The 23,454-nt window shown below is 38.4% G+C and overlaps 1 protein-coding gene across 2 annotated transcripts in view; it reads left to right on the forward strand.

The window, feature by feature from the left end:
• The first annotated feature begins 12,689 nt into the window (after positions 1 to 12,689).
• Positions 12,690 to 23,454, forward strand: part of HGF (hepatocyte growth factor) — a 59,343-nt gene continuing 48,578 nt past the window's right edge. For both annotated transcript variants that reach the window (XM_030480476.1, XM_030480477.1), the window contains exon 1: positions 12,690 to 12,912. In XM_030480476.1, coding sequence (XP_030336336.1) covers positions 12,837 to 12,912 — 76 coding nt within the window. In that variant the 5' untranslated portion in view covers positions 12,690 to 12,836. The remainder of the gene's footprint in view (positions 12,913 to 23,454) is intronic.

Here is a 23,454-nt window from a genome sequence, read left to right on the forward strand (position 1 = left end):
TTCTGTGTCAGGGAATTAGAACCCTTAACTGAAACAATAGACATTTAAAACAAATATTAAAATACTGCAGCTAGGGTCCTTCTTTTCTTTTGCTGTAGTGTGCATAGAAGAACGCCCAGGAAATGTGAGTTAACAGTTCATTGACCCTAGAATTGTTAGTAAAAATTTAAGACTTATGAAATCTTCTTTTCAGCATGCTGAGTTGCAGGCTGGACTCGAGCTCGAATGCTGTACTGAGCTATTGTGTTATCTGTCTTTTAACCCAAAATCTGAAGTCCACAACAAATTTTCTACAAACTCCTGAGGATTCTGTATTACATCATAAACATATGAACATGAGAGTTTCATGTGAGCCCCCTGTTTTCAGGATGGTTTTCTGATCAATTAGAACACATTTGGTGCACTAGAACAACATAATTTTTACACTTTTCTTACTTTTTGCCTTAATTCTTTATGTTCTTTTCCCTATTCACTTCATCTGTTAATTTATCTGCTTTCAATCAAAATCAATGAGCAAATTTCATTTAAAGGAGTTATGTTGAAGACACTCAGAAAGGCAGGCATCTGACTGAGAGGAAGAAGATCCTTCCAGGAGACTTATTTTATCCAGTCAGATTAATTGTGCCCACAAATCATGGAATCATAAAATAGTCAGGGTTGGAAAGGACCTTAAGATAATCTTATTTTCCAACCCCCTGCCATGGGCAGGGACACCTCACACTAAACCATGTCGCCCAAGGCTCTGTCCAGCCTGGCCTTGAACACTGCCAGTTCAAGCATCTACTGCTTCTCTGAGCAACTCAGTCCAGTGCCTCACCACCCTCACAGTAAAGAACTTCTTCCTTATATCTAACCTGAACTTCCCCTGTTTAAGTTTAAACCTACCATCCCTTGTCCTATTGCTACAGTCCCTGATGAAGAGCCACTCTCCAGCATCGTTGTAGGCCTCCTTCAGATACTGGAAGGCTGCTATGAGGTCTCCATGCAGCTTCTCTTCTCCAGGCTGAACAACCCCAGCTTTCTCAGCCTGTCTTTGTATGGGAGGTGCTCCAGCCCCTGATCATCCTTGTGGCCCTCCTCTGGACTCGCTCCAACAGCTCCATTTCCTTCTTATGTTGAGAATAAATGCCAATGTATGTCTAACAATGCTGCAATGAAAGCTAAGTGATTACTTTAGGCATAACTGCCAAAAAAAAAAAAAAAAAAAGAAAAATAGAAATCTAGCATTAGATTAAACGAATATTATGCAAAATGAATAACTAGGTAGATGCAAGAGGCCCACATAAACATTTCCACTGGGGAAAGAGCCATTTGTGCAGAGTCATTATATATGTTATTAAATTTGTTTGTGACCAGTCAAAACACATATACCATGTTACATGGCAAAATAGCCTGTGAGCTTTTCAGAGTTCACCACTGAACTCTGAAAACACCACTGAACACTGCCTCCAGCGCAGCTGGTTGCTTTGGAATGTGGCAGGCAGCTGAAGGCAGCACAGGGATGAACAGGGTTATTCTCAGGAGGAGGCATGTGCACCCAGGAAGGTGGGCTTCCTTTCATAATGCTGAAGGACCACAAGACAGAAACATGTGGGAAATACAGGGTATAACGTGGCAGAAATACAGTGTGACTCAAGCAAAAATATATGTTTTCCCACCTATTTATGTTAGAATCATAGTGCCAATGGTTTGCCTCCCCTGTAATATTTTAACAGACTTCCTGGACTCTAGAAAGTATCTAAAAGATTTCTTATGTCCCTTATTTTCACTTTTGGTTCCCTAGTATGTATCTAAAAATGCCCTTTAAAATGGATTTGTGGGTAGGCAACCTTCCATTCCAAACACAGATGGTACATCTGCATTTATTATTTAGACATGCAAAGTGGAACACTTTTTTACAAGCTACTGTAACTATTCTTTGTTCTCTCTGACTTATTAAATTTGGATACAGTACAGTGGCTCTTATTTAAAATAGAACATTTGTGCTCTATTACCTAGCTAAAAAAAATGAATAAACAAACCACTTTATCCATTCGCTGCAGTTGCTGTTCCACAGCCTTCTTGTCTGCAGAGATTTTACCTACAAAGAAAGTTGTGTCATTGCCTCATTGTTCATCAAGTGTGATCAGACTTGGCTTAGGCAGTGTGATGCACTGCTGAAAAATGCTTTTCCTTCCTGTTGAAGTTATGGTATGTTTGATTGAATACTCATTTCACCATGGTTACTACTTTTCTGGAATTTTTTCTCACCAGAAGACCTATGATTCTCAATTTGAATGTGGTTTTTTTTCTGTCCTGATATTTTCTTCCTCAGATCACATTGCAAAAGTTAGCTGTTCATTCAGGCTTAATTTTACAAGGCTGAGACTTGTACTTAATCAATTTTGTTGTGGTTTAGCTCAGGATAAAATTAAATGGGTTTTCCACTTCACTCTATGATTTTTTGATCAATAGTTTGTAATTATTTTGGAGTCAAAGTCCATTGAAGTGTCTCCTCAATTTTCATTAAAATAGTCCCATATGCCTATACCCAAGAATGTTCTTTCAACTACATGTCTAAAAACATGAGTAGTCCCATAGATATAAATGGAAAGTAACCAAGGATTTAAATTTGTGATCTTGTTTTATTACCTCTTTAAATGTGTCACACAGAACAACAACTAATTTATATTATTGCTGATGAAGAATGACATTTAGGGCAAACCTAAACTTCACTTGTGTTGCACTTTTTGAAAATGTAGTTGAATGAACATTCATAAGAATCAGGATGTCAAGTGGACTTTTACATGCTTTTCTGAAGCTAAGCTTCTATGTAAAAGAGAGAATGGCTATAAGCAAAATTTAGAAAACTTTGGAGTTACAAAAATTGTGACAACAGTTACTGCTTTTTGGCCCAAAGGATGCTAGAGAGCTTATACAATATAGACTGAGGGGCATATTCCTGATGTATCGCTCTGTAATGCCTGCTCCCAAGTGTAACACCTTCACATGTGATCTTTGTGACCAGAATAAAAGCTGATTTCCACTGTTAACCTCCATCTTTTAACTTACTTGTAACAGGAGAGCCTTGGAAATAAAGATTTAATAGTCTGCTGTTTACTGTGACAGTACTTTATCTGTACTAGATGGATACGCTGATGTAAGTGATAGAACTGTTATTATTCCTTTAACTCCTTTAAAAGTTTCTTTGAAAATCTATTGCACTTTGAAGAAGCATTTTCTCTGGTCTTGTTGAAACTTCATATTTCGGCAGTCATTATTGCGTCTGCAAAGTATAGAAACAAGACAGTTAACAGGATGGTAGTTAGCATATTTCAGTATGCCACCTAAAATGCCGACTAGCTGGAGTTGTAGTTGCTAGATTTTTCCCCCAAATTCATGACACTTTGTAAAAGTTTCCTCTAGTATTTGTTTCATAGGCCAGAATTTAATTCATAATTCTTAGCCTGCATAACTGTATTCTTAAATTGACAATAGACGGGAAGACTTCTCTGATTGTGTGGGGTTTTAATAAGACTTTCAGAAGAAACATAGGAATATAAAAATAAAGAAGAAAAGCAGAAAGGCAGAGACAATGTTAAAGGGAGAGGCTGGTGGAGAGAGAAAGAAAAGGAGAAGCAGCGAAAAATATAAAAAGAAAGAGAATTAGTAAAAAGAGGAAGAGGAAGGGAGGGAAAGAGAAAAGGGGAAAGAATGGGAAAGAGAAAGTGAAAGAAAGAAGGAGAAAGAGAAAGAAAGAGAAAGAAACAAAAAGAAAGAAAAGGAAAGAAGAAATTAAATTCCATATACACTGGAAGACATATACAGCTACTGGCAATGAGGCATAGAAGTGGTTTACCAGAGTAATTAGTGCTCAAAGGTTTTTTTTAAATGTGATATACAGCATTCAAAATTTTGGCTAATTATGCCCCCTGTTAAAAATTGGAAGATTATTTCCAGATACAGAGTCAGCTTTCGATGCCACTTCTTTCAATGGGACTATATCAGGCATCCTTGTCATAAAATACAGATTAATTGTCGATAGTGTGCTTTCTATTTTAATCTTGGGAAACAAATACCAGATTTTTATTATTTTTCCCCCTGGATAACTATAAGAAAAGTAGTTTAAATGTTGTTCATCTCAAGCTGAGTGACATAGCCCTCTATTTCCTGTGGGTGCTCAATGCACATTCTCAGTGGTTTATTTGAAGTGCTTCCATAACCAAAGGATATGTGCATAAAATAATCTCAGGCAAAAATACAGACAGTTTGTTGCCTTTGCTCTTTACTATATGAATTGAAACCACATTGTTTTCTCTACTGGGAATAAATGAAGAAATATGTTGGAATGGTGAAAACTAACTCTTCAGATACATGGCATGTAAATCTACATATTTTCAGAATTGACGGGTTTATTTTATTATTAAAAATTGTTTATTCAAGTGTTTACATGAAAACAAAGGACAGGGTTCTTGATTTTTGTTTTGTTTTGCTTGGGTTTTTTTCTTCTTACGGAAAAGCGGTAAAATTATAACACTGAAGTTTATTGTTCGGTAGTATATGCAAAAGCTATTATTTTTCAGCATTTTATATGTGAATCATTTTGTACCAGAAGTAAAAAGCAACTCACAAAATTGTACATTTGAAAATTCCTTGTCCAGCTGATTTACCTCATATTTTTATTTAGCTGTTTACATCAGAACTTGCAAAAAGAGAGAAAAAAGTCATAAATCACCATTGAGATAATTAATTTCATAGAGCCAGAAATTGGATGACCATCAGATGTTGGAAGGCTGGAAAACATTCTAAGGAAGTATCGCTGCAAACTTGTTCTGTTTTTATACTTTTCCCTAGACAACCTTCATTGATTACTGTCAGATAAAATTGCTTGTCTATGTGGACTTGTCCTTCAACCCAATATGTAGATTCTTAAATTAAAAACCAGTGTTACTGATCTGGGCAGTTAAAGATACAATGAGTATTAATCTGTATATTGCTATTTCAAGAAAGACTTAAAAAAACTTGCAGCAATAATACAAAGTCAGAAATAACATGTTTCGGTTTAGGATAGACCACAACTCCTATTCAGCAGAAAAAAACACCTTTTCCATAAAGTTTTTTCTAAATCACTATTATAAATACATTTGTTGCTTTATGTCTATTCATATCAAACTGATTTTGTTACAAGAATTTTATTTAATAATATGATAAAAAATATTGAAATAAGCCACTACTTGCTTAACAGTAGTGTTCCAAATTCAAAAACTTCTGATTTATTCTATAAGATTAATTTTAGACTTGAAGAATGGGATCAAAACTTTGGGAAGGTTGAGCAAAGCGGGTACATGTGAACAAGCAATCAGCTTTAGAATTGTATAATTCCATCCCATAGGCATCTAAATTCTCCTTCAATCTTATTTTTCCTGCAGAAGTTGGTAGCAAAATCCTCAGCAGAAGAATGTGCTAAGGTAGGAATATATTCTGTCACTGTTTAATGTGCAGTGAAGCCTAATCATCCATGCTCAGATTTCACCTAGAAGAAAAAAACTTGGCAACAATTAATCTCTATGAAAAGTGAGGATTGGGTACTCTGTGAAAATAGACACCATACTGTTGAGGTATGGAATGGTAAAAATAGCACAGAGAAAAAGTACATATGCTTTCTTGGCATAGCAAATGTAGAGTAATCACACTGTTATCAGTGTTATTTCAGTACCAGCATGGCAATACCTGTGGTAAGAGTTTTAACGGACAAAACTGTACTGAAAAAGGTTTCTCTTTAGTATATAAAGAAATTGAAACAACAGAGAAGTTTAACAGTTTGCCCTAGTCTTCCTTTGAGAGTTCCTGTCCTGATTCTGCAGCCACATGCCTGTTTTCCCTACTCGACTATTTTCCAGTAGCTGCATTACAAAGCTCATATCCCAAACAACGAGACCTTGATTCAAATACAGTACCCAAAGATTGCTCTTGAAAAGAGGTCAAGCTGAGATTCCTCCTTTGATAACATCTTTTCTGATGTCTTGGCAAGGCTTCTGTATCTGGGCTTACAAACCTTAAATCAGGAAAGATCAGTGCCTTACGGCTATGAATTGTGAGTTCTTTTTTTGTTGTTTGTGTTTTCTCTGGGCTGCTATTAATACATCTTCATGTCTGAAAGATTGCTAGGAAACTGATGAATCCCCGGTTAGGTTTCTTTCTGAAAACTTTAACAGCACCCTGGGTAGAAATTCTCCTCTTTGATATGAAATCCTAGAGAATTTACTTTTGACAAGCAGGTTCTGGAAGTCTTCATTCTCTGGAATTCAAAGGCCTAATGCTTTTGTCTCTGGATTGTTGGATTGCTGAAACTGCTCCATAATGTATAATTCACAGTCAAAGACCAGCTTAATTTTATTCTCTGTTACTGTAAACATATTGAAGATGCATTTTTAAATGTCTGCCAGTCTGAGAGATATGAATGACATTTTTGCAGCAATACCTCATTTTTTTAAATCTCTGCATGTTATTTTTTCTAATGCATCTTTCAGCATCAGTTTTGGTAGGGTCTTCTCAGCACATCTCAATGATGTTGCATTTGCAGAAGTATCATATTGGGAGATAAGGACCCTTTGCTGTCTGCCAACAGTTTTACCTCTTCTAGAAGTAAAATGTATACCACAGAGAAATTGTTTTAAACTTTTCCTACCTTAAAAGCACGCATTTAAATTGAACAAAACAATACATGGTCTTGCATTAACTTCTCTGTATTGTTTTCGACAACATTTTCCTGGAAATCGTTGTTTATTCGTTTGTTTGGAATTCTTTTGTACACAGAAGTGTTTCCAATTTGGAAGTAAAAATAATGTCCTTTTTTGAAATCCTTCAACAGTTTATTTTAAAAATAAAAAATGCTCTAGGAAATTCCAAAATTATTCTCCAGTTTGGGATTTAACACATTAAATATCTTGGAAAAACTGTCCTCAGTTTTATGGTTTAGCAAGTTAAATGAAAAAATATTCAGCCTGGTATGTTCAGTGGTGTTACTTAAGTACACTCTTGGTTTTCACTGTCTCACAAAAATGAAGAGGGAAGGGTGAATTATCTGTACATATAAGAGTTCCAGAGTAAGTATTACTGTATCATCAATATCACATACATACACACCTTAGCTCAGGTCCTAAAATCATTAACCTGCTTTAAAAGCAGGTGATTTTAAAATCAATGTGATTTGGAGATTTCCTCAGTGGTTGAATATTTTGGGTTGATAATTTCAAGCTTTTCAACAATAAAAAAAGATGAAATCACTTAAAAATACATATACATATATAGATTTCCTTGACCATGAGTAAGCTTTGTAGTTTACCTAAATATGCAAAGGAATGAAGGGTTTCTGAATGAAAAAAAAAGAACAGCTGGAAAAAGGGAAATCTGAAGTCTGGGTGAATTTGGCCAAACCTTTGATTTTCAGACTACTTTGTCCAAGATAATGTATCACTTATTAAGCCTGAAAAATCACTTATGTCTTTGCTAAAAGTGAGGCATTTATGGAGGAGCACAAATGGTTGAATATTTGAATAGTTAAATAGTGTAGAGAGCAACTATCCTCAGAGAAGTAACTCAGTAACTATGGCATGTAAATTTAGGTCTTCTGGGGCTGTTGCTTCATATCAAATGTATTCAGCTTCTGTTTTTTTTCCAATGGCTAGTACCACAACTTGATTTTAGAAGAATAAGGTCAAAGAGAGGCTCATTTTTTCTTACATTTTTTCACAAATAAATCTAGTGTAAAGGTTTTGCAGGCCCTGAGTAATACAGACAAAGTATATTAGAATCTATTTGACAGTACTGTTGATGACATTTATCTTTCTAGACTTTCTTGGCACTGCAGAGACTAATAAAGGAGGAAACAGATATAAACAAAAAGTTTAACTTCTTCGGTCAATATACGTAAACTCTGAGTACGTACAAGGAATAATTCTTATGAGTGAGGGCTTTTTTTATGTTCCTGAAAGCCTATAGCCACAATGCAGCACATTCCCAAAAGTTTCAAATGGATATTACCAGGAATTTTTATTAAAATAACTGTTTTGAATGCACACTTGTTTGTTTGCAAAATTTATCTCCTTGTAAATTAAGTATTGAGGTGTGGAAATATCTGAATTTTTATCAGATAAAATGTGAGCAGATATTTCCTACTAATAGCAATGTGCTGAGTATAGATTATTGCTTTTTTCCTTTATTATTTTTTCCTCCTAAATATTGGAAATAGTAATTTCCAGACTGATCTTGAAGGACTTATCAGCACCAGCCATTGGGCACCATGCCATAAATGTCTTAAACAGCTTTCATACTAGAATTAAAAATTGTTTTGTTATTCATCTTAGCTACTCTTAGTTATCATATAACATATATGTAAAAAGCAGTTAAAGTATGTCTTGTATAGGAAAACCATAAGGGATTTATGTTATTAACTGACTGCACGGATGAATGCTGGATTACCTGAGTAGGGTTTAGGACCCAGACCTGAGCACCTGGGTGTCTGGATGTGGGGAGAGTTGTGAATTATGTGTGTTTAACTATTACAAATATATGTGAATTGTAATGGGTGGAACCAAGCATGGCCAAGTCATTTTGGAGTTCATGTGCCTTTTTAACCTCAGCAACTTCCAGACTGTACTTTTCATTTCCCAGGAGCATGCATCTGTGTATAAAATGATAATCTAGACTGTTTTGAATTTTACACATACCCTGCATTATTTTGCATATTTGTACCATGAAAGGGCTCAGTCAAGGTGTGAAGCTGCTTGCACAAGTCCAGTTTTGGGTAAAGCGCAACTGTATATTTTCAAGCCAAATCATACCATACCTTGTGCCTACAAAGCCAGGTAATAACCCCTGACTAATTTTTATTTTTAAGCTCTGACATAGGCTGAAGGAATAAGAAGCTTTTTAAAGGTAGCCAGTTTAGGTTATTAAATACACATGGAATTTTACCTGTGAATGCCATGTTTGCAGAAATGACTGCCTTAGGACTGTAGGTTAGTGCCTACATTGCAGGTGGAGGTGTGGCTCTTGTTTTCGTCTTTGGGTTTCCCTGATGGCTAATCAAGAAGAAGCCCCATCAGGTGCCGCATTCTCCTTCACTGCAAGGGGCTCTAAGCACTTGACTGGTGTGGTGAATTTGTCTCCTGGGAACAGCAGTTCAGATCTGCAGCATTTAATATGACGACATGCAAAATCCTTTTGGCTGAATCTAAAATGGTGAACTCAGGGGAGTTTCTGAGCTTCTGCTTTCAACTAGACATTAATCACTGTGCTTGGATCTTGTTATCCCTTTCTTCCGCCTCTTCCTTTCAGCCTTTCCACCCTATTTGCCTTTTTGTTTTTACATGAAGAAGGCTGGGGGTTTAGGCTGGAAGGTGCCATGTGCCCAGCTGGGGCTCTGGCTGAGGTGCCTCATCAAGTACTGAAACCTGCTTTGTGCTGAAGCTCTGCTTAAACTGCCTTTCCCCGCAGTGTCCAGTCTTGCAGTCCACTCCTCAGCCTCTTCCCTGCTTAGTCTCAATCTCAGTTTATTTTATTTATTTGGTTTATTATTCAGTAGGACCTTAACAGAGTGATACCTATACTAGATAAATCAAGAGGTAAAAAGGTTTATGTGGAACACAAAAGGTGATTCATATGACAGATGTTGGTTCATTTAGAAATGCTTTCCTTAAAGCTAATTGAGACTTGATATTACCCTGTGTGAAGATTCCTGCCAAAACTGTGAATATCTAGCATTTCTGAATAGCAAGTTAGATCTGAAAAACAGATCCAACTGTGGTTATGGTCAGAAAAGGGAATATAAAAATAGCAGTTTCTATGTATTTGGTCATGTCTGCTTACTTTTCCAACCAAAATAAAGTTTTTTCAAACATTTTTACTCATGTAGGCAGTCCAGAGCAAATACGACTTTGGTAAAGTGTGCAGTAACTCTTTTCTTTTTAGATATCTTATACAGAAATGCTATGCTGCTTTCCTAATACAGAGCTGCACTGATTTGAAAGTCAGGTTATTGGGACAAGTTTGCAATGCTGCCAAAAACAATAAAAAAAAAAAAAAAAAAAAAGAAGCCAAAAATCTCCACACTCAGCTAAGCCCTAAAAACAGAAAAAGAGAAGGAGATTTACAGGTCAGAAAACATGCCCTCAAAAGGTCAGAACACATAACAGAATATTCTTGCATAAAACCCACAACTTTTTATTATCATATTTAGATCTTCAGTTTCTCTATGTGCAACTTAACAACTTCAGTTTCTCTATGCGCAACATAGTTTCTCTATGTGAAACTTAACATGGAATTCTTTTTGAAAACTTAAGCATGAAGTGCAATTTTTGCAGCCTTCCTTCATATTGAAATTTGTTTCAAGGTAAAATTTGATTGAACTGAACTAAAATATTATGCTTCAGTTGTAAGACACATGGGGCAAGAAGGCGCAGAAAAAAGATCACACTACATTTCGCAGCGTATATCGCAGGACCAAAGAGCATTTTCATTTCCCAGATCCAGGGGCAAAGCTTTGTCTTTACTGCCTGCAAATACAGCATCTGAATATGTCATTTATAGGATCTTTCCCTTCCTAATCTCTCTTCTCTCCCTGGCCTTCCACCTCACGTGCCTTAGTTTCTACTGAGGGGAGGTATATAGGGCTTATGAAAAAAGCAGAGGCGTCATCTAGCAGGTCCCCAAAGTTGGACAAATGGAGAACCAGGGCTAAGGAGTTGCACCTGCCCAGCATAACATATGCAGCCAAAGAAGCGTATGCCCATGACTTGAGCTCTAAAGCAGAACTGCAGCTACATCATGAATAATACACAAGACTATGTATTAATAATAGGTATCCATATAGCAAAATATTTTCTCCATTAGGGAGCAACCTAGTCCTCAAGAGACACAGCAGAAATCCTCCTAAAATTCAGGAGAAACCTGACTACAGGCCAAATACCCTCTCAGGGGAGCCAGTGGCAAAGAAAAAAGATCTAGTTGAATTTAATGGTGCATGATTTTTTGCTTTATACCAAAAAAAGGTCACTCATCACATTCATGGACAACAAGTCAAATACATCTGGTTAACAGAATGTGACTATTTTGGGCTCAGCATGGTGTTATGATTATTTTTGTTGCTTGTTGCTTACATTCATGTCTATCTTTGAGCATAGGGAGAAAAACAATGCCTTAGATATGTTCTGTCAGTTGCAGTGGACAAGGATTTCACACAAGGTCATTGGCCAGTGGAATAAATTTTCTCAGTTTTCAGGTTGTGCATCTCTAAGGAACTCCTGTAGATTAACCTGTATTCTTGGGAGAAAAACAAGGAGAGTAAAATAAACCCCCTAGAAATGATTTTCATTCTGCAGCAGAAAGTATTTTTTTCCTCACATAAATGTGTTTTTCCTGTAACGCCAAATGTTCAAAATATTTTCTTCACAGACTCTCTCTCAACTCTTTTCTGTCCGCTTTCTTTCACTTCCCAAGGCAGTAATTCCCAAATGGAAATTCTATGTTTTGCCACTGGGCATGAATTGGGTGAAAAAAAAGCCAAGTTTTGGGAACATAGACAAAAATTGAATAAAAATTGACCATATTTGCGGCTTGGGAAACAATCCATTTTTAAGGAAAGCTGTTTCACTCAGAGGTATTTGTCAGCAGTATGGATAGTAAGTCTGAGCAAAGGAGTCTGAGCTGGAGAAGGGAACCCGTTTTCTGAATCACATGGCATGAGGCCACATACAGGTCTCTGCTTTATTTGTGGAAAATGGAGGGAAATGGCTTCCTGTGTTGTCACACACTCGTGCTATAGATGGTAGGTGGGTGCATGGGAGAAAGGAACAGTTTAAATTAAGGCAGAACTTTTCCTGAAGTGTTTGTTTTTGAACACTTGCGTGTCATGAAGGCCGGTCTCATGACTTTAAACAAAACCCAAAGCCATTGCTTCCATGAGGTTAAAATGAAGTGCAACAGAAGAATTTCAGCCACTTTGCCTGTGACAGAAGGAAGGTCAGGCCCTGCGTTGGGATTGTCTCCATGGAGCAATGCCAGCCAGCTGATACTTGACCTTTAGATTCATCAGAGTTGTCACAATTTTTGGGGAAGTGGCATTTGTCAGGTGGCCAAAGAGGGTGATGGAAAGGCCAAGCTGGTGGCTGTAGGCAGCCATGGACAGGTCAGAGGAAAGGTGTTTCCTTAGTGGGGAAATTGGCCTTGCTTTGTCCCTGGCTTTGCAGTGGGGAGTCCTGCTGAGATGGCTGTGGATGAGGGTACAGCTGGGATGGGGCCGAGGAGCAGGTGGAGAAAGGGGGAGGTTGTGAAGGGAAATGTCTGCAGGAGGGAGAGGTTTGGTTTGGCTGCAAGTGAGAGGGCAAAGGGGGCTGTGGGAGCAGGAGGGGCTGAGGGAGGCTCGGGGGCAGCAGACACTAGCCCCGGGGCAAGAGCTGAGGGCCCGGTCCAGGCAGGCTGCTCCTTCTAAGCCCCGAGGGGATGGAGGCGGGAGGGAGGCGGGGGAAAGGAGGGAGGGAGGGATGGATAGATGGAGGGAGGGATAAGATGGTGGGAGCCCTCTCCTTGGGCTGCCTGCGGGGCGGGAGGGGAGGCAGCTCCTGGGGAGGGGAGGAGGAGAGGAGGCAGAGAGGGGATGTTGTTAAACAGTTTCTTACCGTAAGAGGGAGTTGGGACCCAGATCTTTCCAGTTAATCACACAACAAACTTAGATCATCGTAATAAAAAGCAGCTCGGCTCACTCTGCCTCCTCTAGTGACCGGCTGTGCACAGGGTCCTTCCGAGGAGCCATCTCCTCTTCTCCTCCCTGCCAGCCGCCGGGGGGGGCCGCCAGCACCATGCGGGCCACCCAACTCCTGCCCGCCTTGCTGCTCCATCAACTGCTGCTGCTTCCCATCACCATCCCCGTGGCAGGTTAGTTTATCTATCCTTTCCCTAGCGACCCCCCTCCACCGAACAGCGGCATTGTTCTCCCTGTCCCTCGCTGCGACGGGGCGCGGGTGGGTGCTCGGGGCGGTGCACCGGGCAGGTGGGACAGGCGGGGACACCCAAGCGCCCGCAGCTCCTACCTGAGAGCAGGAGCAACCACCCCGTGCCCGGGCTGGGCATTGGGTGCGCCGGTGCCCGCCCGGCGCCTCCCGCGCCAGCGGAGAGATGTGGTGCGAAGCGGGGACGCCGCGGTGGGTCGGGGCAAGCCCGCGGTCTTGCGGCGGGGTGTTCGCGGGGGGCACGGCAGGTCAGGGGGTTGGAGAAGAGGTCGCTGCTTCCCGCCACCTCCGGCCCGGGCCAACGGGAGCTGGGAGCACTGGGGCCGCCGAGAGCGGGAGAAGGGAATCCCGTCGTTGCCCATAGGTGCTCTATTCAAGACGTGAACACGTACCTTTAATTTTCAAGCGGTAGAATAAATGTTAAGTAACAGAAGTTGACAGGGAATACCCAAAACACGGGATAACACATTGCTGAAAGGGAATGTCCTTGTTGAAATGCAGCAGCATGAATATGCTATTTCCAGACTGAAATACTTGTAATTTCATTAGATGTTCCCAATGAGATCCGGGGGGAGGAGGGGGGGGAAGGCGGGGGAAGGAACAAACAATAAGTAATCAAGTGCTGGAAGCTCTTTAGCTGAATTTCTTTCCTGAAGTGTCCCCCTTGGACTGGATATCTGAAGAGCTCACTCTGCATTTCGATTGGCCCTCTAGGGAGATGTTTAAGGGTATAAAAAAAAGTTTGCAAAGGTTTCTACAAACCTTTCCTTCCTTCCTTCCGGCAACATCGTTAGGGTCAGACCTTTGCACAGACAGAGACAAAAGACAGCCACAATTCAGGGAAAGGATCTGCCAGGAGTGGGCAGAGCTAGGGCAGCGACACACAGTGTCTGGGACCTGGGGAAGGTCTGAGGATTTCAGGCAACGTGTATGGCAAGTGGTGTTGGTGGCTTCCAAGACATAACTACATTTCCTACTTTAAAATACCAATATTTTGAAATAGGATTTCAAAGTGGGATATTTTGTGATCTTAGAGGGCAAGTAGAAAAAACTCTGGAAGCACCACATGCAGTAAAACCTGTCATTTTCCTCCTGCAGTAAGAGTTCTGTAGGATGCCGAACATCTTGCCAAAGCTTCTGTGCTCAGTCTGCTCAGTGACGATTTTGTTTTTGTGGGCATTCTTAGCAGGTGACACAGAGATACACTTTTCTGAGCTCCTTTTCTGTGTACATTGTAATTTCCATTGTATGGACATGCAACCTCTCTGGAAAGTGATGACTAGAGCTGGTTAGGGATTTTCTGAGGAAAAGTTTGCATTTTGTTTTTTTTTAGTGGAAAATGCTGACCCATCAAAACTTTGCACAAAAATAGAGCCTTTTAAAAGAAACTTTCTTTGGCTTGGTTCCCCCAAATCAAATGAAAGAGAAATTTGCAGCAGGACACATTCACACTAGTTTGTGGTAGCTACTCTTGAGAAACCCTCACCTGTGACAGAAACTCTTCAACTGATGGCTTAGGCTGAATAAAAAAGTGGCATTAGACCCCATCCCCCCCATCTTTTTTCCATCAGCCAAAGATACAGAAACTGCTCTATAGCCAAGTTCATAAGAAGCTATGTCATACTTACTCTCTTGGTAGTCAGGATGTTTTTCTTGAATGAGAGATGTTACCAAGATCAATGAATATTTAATCTGATATTCCAACAGGATAGATTGAGCCTCAGTATTACCAGTATCAGTAGGCTGATGAATAGGGTTGTGCCCTAATCAACGGTTTCCCCAGTTTAAGAGTGGATGGTTCATCTTGATGTGGAGGAAAATTAGATTTCCAAAACTTCAAAATTTTTCACAGAGTAGAACTTGTTTTCTGGCCAACATTCATAGTGACAGTTTCTTGGCAACCCTTCCTTTCTTAACTTTCCTCCCCCACCTACCTTAATATTAATCAATCCTATTGTTTGCCTTATGGGCAAGAAAGATTACTCTTACCACACACCACCATTGTGCTTACCTTACTTTGTAAAAATATACGATTTTCAACAAAAGTGTCTGGATTTTTACAATGTAGGCAAGAGGAAGATGTGCCATTCCTTTCTGAAACATATTGTTTGCTTTCTAAACATACATGGTAACTTTGTATGGGACGTTGAATTCTTTTTACTGGGATGTCTTTAAGAAAAATTAATATTTGCCTACATTTTTATTATTTTTATATGTGAAAAACAAGCAACGTGATGAAAACAGAATTTAAAAACAGGAAAATAAAAAAAAAAGTCTTTTGCTAATGCATGTGCATGCTTCTTCTGTAAATCTGATTCTAAATGTGCCTAATGTTGAGTGTTATTTCTTTTGTGAATGGATCTTTTAGGTTCGGAATCCCATGTCCTAAATCCTGTGTGAAGACAATGTCCTGTGTTACCATAGTTGCTGACTAATATATTTGGGTTATATTAAAGGGTAAAGAAAAAGGAGGGTGAAGAAAACAGGAGAAATTTTAATGTCAGCAAGCTGTCCACACTATCAGTTTCTGAGTTTCTTTTTAATATATAAAAGATAAGATGGTGATTGGTGAAAGATAAATGTGCAAGGTTCCTACAGACTACTTGCCTAGTCATTATCAATATCCTGTAAGTCTCTGTCACTTGCACAAAGGAATTAATCTGCAGCTAACAACTTTATTAGGGAGTTTTCTTCCTTGTTCAGATATTCTTATCATTCAGTATTCTTAGACAGTATCTCTTTAATAAAGTTAATCTGCTAAAACTGAAAATAACTTTTTAAACAAAGAAAAAAGTAGATTGGTATATTGCAAGATTTATTTAAACTAAAGATTTTTTTTTTTTTTTTGTGAAGAGACTGTCAGACAAGTGTTTTTATTCAAATTTCTCAGCACTTTCTGCAGTTTGGATGATCTGAAGCAGTTGTTAATGAAGATGTAGGAGTTGCACTTAGTTCCTATAAATAACTGTTGCTTAAAACCAAATAAAATAATAAAATCCCATATCCATAATCAATGTAAGAATGTTCTGTATTCCTGTGGTCTGCATAGCTAAGTATATTTTAAAAATTTAAGATGATTTATACTTCCCCATCCCAGCTGTAGATAATCATTATACTATATACTGTCAACAAAGCAAAATGATACTCTGCCAGTTGGAAGACCTTATTCCTTCTGTTTAATGGAATCCTTTTAGTGCTTGGTGCCAGGGGCTGCTTGTTTTGCTCTCACATGCAATACAGCACTTACCCTGCTTAACAGATTTTCTGTTTCTATTAATGCCATTTTCATAAGCAACATAGCAGGAGAACACAGAGTTGAAATACATGAGATTAAAGTGTTGCATAAAACTCTGGAAAATTGCGCACTAAAGTCAAGGAAAGCAAAGCCTCTTATTGGAGGAGCTCATCTGTCATTATTGTAATACTTCAACTGAGGCAGGGTTGGAAGGGAAACGTGCAGTCTCCCTTGGAGAGCACAATATCTCCCCTTTGGATCTTTATACTGAACATTAGTTTGTCACTTAAACATTTCAAACTTTTCCAAGGAGATTTGAAAGCAGGATGACTTGGCCTCTTGGTGGGTAAAAGCTTGATGTGGAGAGGAGAGGGTTGCCTTGAACATTTTGCAATTATTTGTGCTAGATGAGTGTTGGAATTTCACTTTCTCCCCATCAGTGTTGAGGTGGGGTTGAAGGGCAGAGGCTAGAATGCAGTATGGAGGCGACAAAGGATTGGTTGTAGAGGTGAGAAAGAATTGATCTCCACACTTGCTTGGGAAACACAAATAGTAGGAGAATAAGCATGATGTGAGCAATGTTTGTGCCTTGCAGTGGGGAAGTATGGAAACTACAAAGAACCGGGAAGGGGTGTGGGCATCCTCACCATTACCCCATCACCCCATCTGCTTTTCTGTAGGTTTCGTGGCAGTCACCTTAGAGGATAGTGGATCGGATCTGTTCCTGAACATGGTTAGAATCTACACGTAAAGCAGCGCTGCAGTGAAGCAGAGCTGGGAACGTGCTCCAGATTAGTCAGATGTGTTGGCAAAATCTAGCTGCAGGAGTTTTCAATGGCTTGTGGGCCTCCACCCTTGTGGGCCTTGTACTGTCTGATGAGCCCAGCCATGCCTGGCAGACCTCGGTGCTGTTGGCCCAGCTGGGAACTGGCTGCTCCCTCCATCTCCCCTCAGCTTCAGCTCTTCCTATGACTCCCGGCCTTGGCCAGCAGCACAATTTTTGTGTATACAACATGTGGCAAGGCTCTCATCACTCCTCAGAGGGGCTGTTTTGCTGCTCTCAGCAGCCTGTAACTCTTGGTTTTGCCCAAATCCCTGTCCTGCCTGCTCATGTTGCTCTCTTTACCCCCCACTCCATGCCCCAATGTCCTTGGTGATGGCTGGGACTCTGGGAAGAAGTGCACAATGTGCTGGATGCCTCCAAGGAGAAACCAAACACTTGTAAAGATTGTGGAATGCAATGCAACATGGTGGGGATTTAATTCTTGTGCAAAATGCGTAAGAAGACAAATCTTACTAGGGAAAATCCTCTCAGTAATTTATCCAGAGGTTAGATACAGCAAGTCAGAGTACAAACTGCAGAACATTTGTTTCTGCCAATGGGTCCCAGCATCCTGCTGAGCAGATAACCTTTTTTTGGAAGAAAAAGAGCTGTCCTTTTACATTTGCCATCCAATTTTAGACTATACTGTCAGTTGTTAGCATTATCCTTAGCTTCTTGAGCTTTCACACTGACTATAGGAGAGGGTTATAAAGGCAGGACAGCACAAACACGGAGCTGGGTTCCAAGTAACATGGCAATCTTTGCAGATGCTAATAAGGGGTATGTGTTTGTGGGGGTGTGTGTGAGTGGTAGTATGCAATATAAAGCCAAAAAGAAATATCTTTTTGCATTTCCTGAATCTGCTCAACAACTAGACTGAAAGCCAATGTAAAAATAAGGAAAAAGTTATCTCTATATTGTATGTCTCTATTTCAAACTACTTTCTCAAAATTGTAGATTCTTTTCCATGATGGCTTTTTTGCCAAGAAAATAAATTTCAGAACTTAAAATAATCACATCATCCTCCATATACCTGTGTGAGAAACTGTTTCATTGTGACAAGCTAGAGATGTCTCCTTGGACAGCTGGTTTTATTTTGGTGACTTTCCATCTATACAGCTGACTGCAGTTTTTTATGGGTATGGTTGGTAAACTTTCATGCCAAATTATTGTCTTACATAAATAACAGTATTAAATTTAATCTGGCATCTAAGCCTATTCAATCTACGAAGATCTTTTCTTGGGCACATTTCAGAATTGTTTCAGTTTCTCATTATGTTGGTCTTTCTTTCTCTCTTCCTTTCTTTTTTTTTTTTTTTAATTTCTTTTCTTTTTTTTTTTTTTTTTTTTTCCAAATGAGAAGTCATTTGGAAAAGGTGTTCACTTTTTTGCATTCTAGCCAAGAATCTGGACATTTCTGATACTGAAACAGGCATAAGGAGAATTCAAAGTAGATAAAAGTAAGTTAAAAGTGCTGAACATTAATTCTTTTAATCAAAGTGACTCTGTTAGGACTTGCTTTTAAGACAGAAAATTGCCTTGAATGTATTTGTTTGAAAAGAGCTTCCTATTCTCATAGAGCACAATATTTTGATGACCCTATTAATGATTTTAGTATCAACATTCACCTTTAACATCTTTTCTTTTATTGCTGTGACCATACTCTTAACTTAAGCATGTGGTGCCTGAAACCATTTAGTAACATCTGCTTTCACCATCAGGTCAAGTTTTGATGTTTTGGGGTTTTTTTCTTTAACGAAGCTAGTATATCTATGCTGTCATACTGGGGCCTGCACCAATATGCAATTTATTCTTGAGGTTCTATATCCCTTGAAAAGCGTTGACTTGGAAATACATTATTGAATTTGATTATCCCTCAAACCATGTTTTATAGACAAGTTAAACACCTCAGTGCATTTACATATTGCTTTTCATGTATGCCAAGAATTGTTGCTTCATTTCAAATCCTACTTTTTGATATTTCTTCTTACACAAGCTTTGCCAATGCAATTTTATGCATATAATTAAACATACTTTATTGTTTATTTTCATATTAAGTTTCCACTATTTATGCTGAGATAAGTCTTCAGCTTTGATATCTCTACTGAAAAGTGTTGTCTGACACTGTGATAATCCATGGGTTTGCAGACTTTTGCTTTGTACATTTTGTTGAGATCTAACATTTGCTTGTTTCTTTTTTTTTTTCCATTCAGATACATACTTATGAATGCATTTGCATGGGTGTTACCATGCAATTTTTGTCAAGTATGGTGTTTCCTGATAAAATGTTTGTTGTGTTGAACTGTGCTATCCTACATTTATTTCAGATACGTTTAAGGTTGAGAGTTTTTTCTTTTATTTTTCTTTTTTTTTCTTTCTTATAATTATATATTTCTGATTTTTCTCTCCCCATCCCCAATTTGTCATATACAATTCAGCTTTCATATTTGATTTTTTTTAGCTCATCAGGGAAATCCAGTTTACTTTGGCTTGCAGTGATGATTGTTTGCAAAATTAAGTTAATAACTAATCCCATTTTGACATTCTGACCTGGTTATTAATTGTAACACAAATAATTCAATCTCTAATTAGTCCATCTGTTAACTGCTCAAGGTCAAGTGACTTCATTTCATTACAAACATGATGCAAAATATCCAACAGATATCTAAAATGTCAATTGACACTAAAGAAAGGGACTATGTCTCTTTTATAGTTCTGAAATAATTGTGTCACTTTATATGACCTTTTTTTTTCAGTGAAAAATACTTTGAATCTTCAGATTCTCTGAGCTTCCTACACAATATGTGGACAATTTTCTTCTTTTTAATTTTTCTCCCCAGTGCCATCTTTATTTTGTATGTCATTCTCTATTTGGAAGGACTGCAGCTGATTCCTGAAGTTCTCTGGCAGCATCTTCCAGCCCAAGTAATTTAGGTATCTTCACAGAATCACAGATTGGTTTGGGTTGGAAAGGACCTTAAAGGTCATCTAGTTCCAACCTCTCTGCCATGGACAGGGACATCTTCCTTTTCTTGATTTATTTTTTGTTCCCAAAGATTTAGTGTATCTCTGAAATCTGACAAACATAACGAGCAATAGTGCTGTTATACCCAAACTGAAAATTAGAAAAGGTCTTTTGTTCACCCACAGTACGAAGACTTGCATCCAGCTTACTTACATCAGTCCATCACTAACTATGATAACAGGAAAAAAAATTATTATCCCACACAGCTGAAAGTTTAGCACAACAAAGCAAATAACTACTTAGTAAAATGCTGAAGTTTTGCAAGTGTAAACAAACAGAAAAAGGAAATCAAACTCCACACCAAACCATCAAGATTTCATTCAGAATCATGGTTCTACTTTGTATAAATATAGTTAAAATTGCAGTTAAGTAGGTTCTACAACCTGCTAGCGAGTTTTCTTATTAAAATGCTGCAGAATGTTAACTTTCTTTTTCTCTGATTCTTGACTTGACATGGACTGAAACTACTCCAAGAAAAGATATAGTTGGAAATCTTTTCTTCCAGATGCTCTATAGTTTGAGCAGTCTCGTTTAATCCTTCATATCTGAGAAGATTATATAGGAACCTCATATGAAAAAGGTAGTAAGGGAGCCCAAAGTTGAGTTCTTGTAGCTCCCAGGTCTCCTCACAGTCTTTCACTGTGAAGAATGATTTTTGTCCTCCAGTAAATATTAAAGCATTTTATTAAAATGGAAGTGTTCCAGCAGGAAGACTGTGAACATCCCAAATGAAATTCTAGAGTATTTGTCCAACACTGCATCCTACTAGAGCAAATGTTGTAGGTCTCATTTCCTTGGGCACTGGCTGACTTCTTTCTTCTGTTCAAGGAAGGTTGCTATCATGTTAAGAAATAGAAAGAGACAGCATCCTCAATTTTTCTGTGGAATTTTTTTAAGTCAACTGAAGAAATATCTTAGTTAGTGGTTGAAGAAAAAATGTTGATTCATATTTGACTTGATTCTCTTGTGTTTGAATAAGCTGCTATTATTTTCCAATTTTAGTGGAATGTCAGGCTTCCTTAGCAATATGATACTCAACTACAAAAGCCATCAGAGGACATAGCCCACAATATAAACAAATCAATGTTTAGGAAACTGAAATGAATGGCAATCACAAGTTAAGAACAGTAGTTATAGTATATTGCATGATAACCTGTAACATAGGACATTTCTAGGGCGGTATTTGATTTAAGATTTTAATAACACAAGCACCTAATTTGAAGTAGAAAGGCTCAATTATTTTATTTATTGTGTTGTTGTAAAAGTAATGCTTTGCATTATTCTCATGGTTCTAACAGTCACACCACAGATGCATTTGGCCCCTTGCCTTTTGGATTACAGGCAAGTCATAGAATGCTGTTGTTTGAAAGCTAAAGTAAATCAGGCTGTTATAAATTGCTAAATGCAATATCAAACCCATAATCCTCTTTGGACAACTGCTAGGAAAAGAAAAAAAAAAAAAAGTAGGATTGTAAACCATGTTTTCCAGGCAGAATACAATTTCTTGATTTTTTACAACAATATTCTTGCATGCTAGATGGTGCATTTAAGAAGCTGTTATCAGGAATTAAGATAATAACATCAGTAAATGGGAAATATTATTATCAGGAACTGAAAGAAAATACTTTGATATTTCTGTACAGATTCTTACCTCCGTTTGACATTAAAGTCTTGGCTGAGACAACACAGAACTAACAAATATGTCTTGTAAGATAATAGATGGAGAAATTTACCACAAAAGCTTTACAGAAGACTTGTTTTCCTGTGGTTGTCTTAAAATGCAAATGCAATCTTTTTAGCAGCACTTTGGCTCTATCACAGGTATAGCAAAAAGTAGAGCAGCTTCAGTGTAAAAAGTGGTTTCCAGTAACAGGGTGCTGATACTTAAAGCAAGTGTGACTTCCTAGCATTTCTCTAAACAAAATGATTCATTTTGGATGCATGTCCACTGCACAAATACAAGGCTGAAAATGCTTTAGAGAGTTGATATGAGACCCCAACACAGCACCAAAACTATTAACATTCGGTCTTTTCATCTAAAGCTTCTTCATATGATAATAACATGGATTTGGAGGTAACTAAAATACTTTTTTTTTTTTCCCCTGAAAATGTTTGTAGTTGAAATTAAAACTGTGGGCTCTTAGGTGCAGGGGAACAGTTTATTTCACCTTTAGCGGTTCAAAAAGGAGAGCAGGAGGGGGTGAATATATTTTATAGGGACAGTGCAGCAGAGATATTCTACTCCTTTGATTTTTTAATTTACTTTTTAAGGCTGAAGCTTGGTGAAATCGAATTTAAATGTCTTTGGTGTATATTTAGGTGTCTTAGGGATAACTCACCACTGAGAGGTGCGATTTAGCTGAATCCAGTGAAAATGTGAGCTCTCTTACCTAATAATCAGGATGAAAGTTCTGCAAAAGGAGCACCCTTAAGCCCTCTTTGGCTTTTCCATATGTGGAGTTATCAGAAACTCCTTCAGAGCCTCAGCTATTGCCATTTACAGAGTTATTCTGAGCTTCTGCATAGAGTGCACAAAGCAAAATTTTACTGACTTAAGTGCACTCTGCACTTGCGTGGGGAATTATTTGTTCAGCATAATGGAGCATTAGGCTGAGGTTTCACATATTTGAAAAACTCTGGCAAAATTTAATAAATTGATCCTGAGCATTTGTGTTTTAGCATTGCTGTAGATTCTGTAGAGAAAAATGAAGGGAGAGCTGTGAAAAGAGTTACATGGAAAGAAGTTATTGAAAATACCATTACCTACTTTGTGAATTAAGGAGGTACTCATTCACCTAACCTTACCTGGATTAGCTATTGAATCAAAAAAGGTCATCTGGGATTATTGAGTGAAATAGGAGAACAAGATCCAAAGGGCAATTGGTCCTCCCTATGTTACTCGTGTCAGAATATGGAGAATTACTCTCCAGATGTACACATTTGCCTTCACGGACAATAGAGCAGCCTACACTGGCAGACTAGTTTCTATAAAAGAAAAAATAAAAATATACATAAATATTGGGAAATAGACATATATATTGGGTCTTTTTTTCTTGCAAAAATCAAAGACTTTTCTTCTTGCCCTTTAGCCAAACATCTCTAGCCAATCTCCCCTGCCATTTCACACTCCTTCATCTGGGCTTTTCAACAGAGACATGGAAACCAGCTTAACCTGTTCTTTTTTGCTGAAATCTTTGCAACAATGCAGACTATTTCCATGCAATGGCCTCTGCCTTCCCTTGTCATCTTTTCTGTGGGCTGACAGCTCTAATGCTGTCACACTTGAACTGGGCACAACACTCACATGGAGTCTTCACTGGAGCGAGGTGGGGGAAAAATGATTATTTTGTGTCACTTCCAGGCTCCACTTCTTTTCACAATTTGT

This window comes from Strigops habroptila, chromosome 3 (assembly GCF_004027225.2).
Source record: "Strigops habroptila isolate Jane chromosome 3, bStrHab1.2.pri, whole genome shotgun sequence".
NCBI lineage: Eukaryota > Metazoa > Chordata > Aves > Psittaciformes > Psittacidae > Strigops > Strigops habroptila.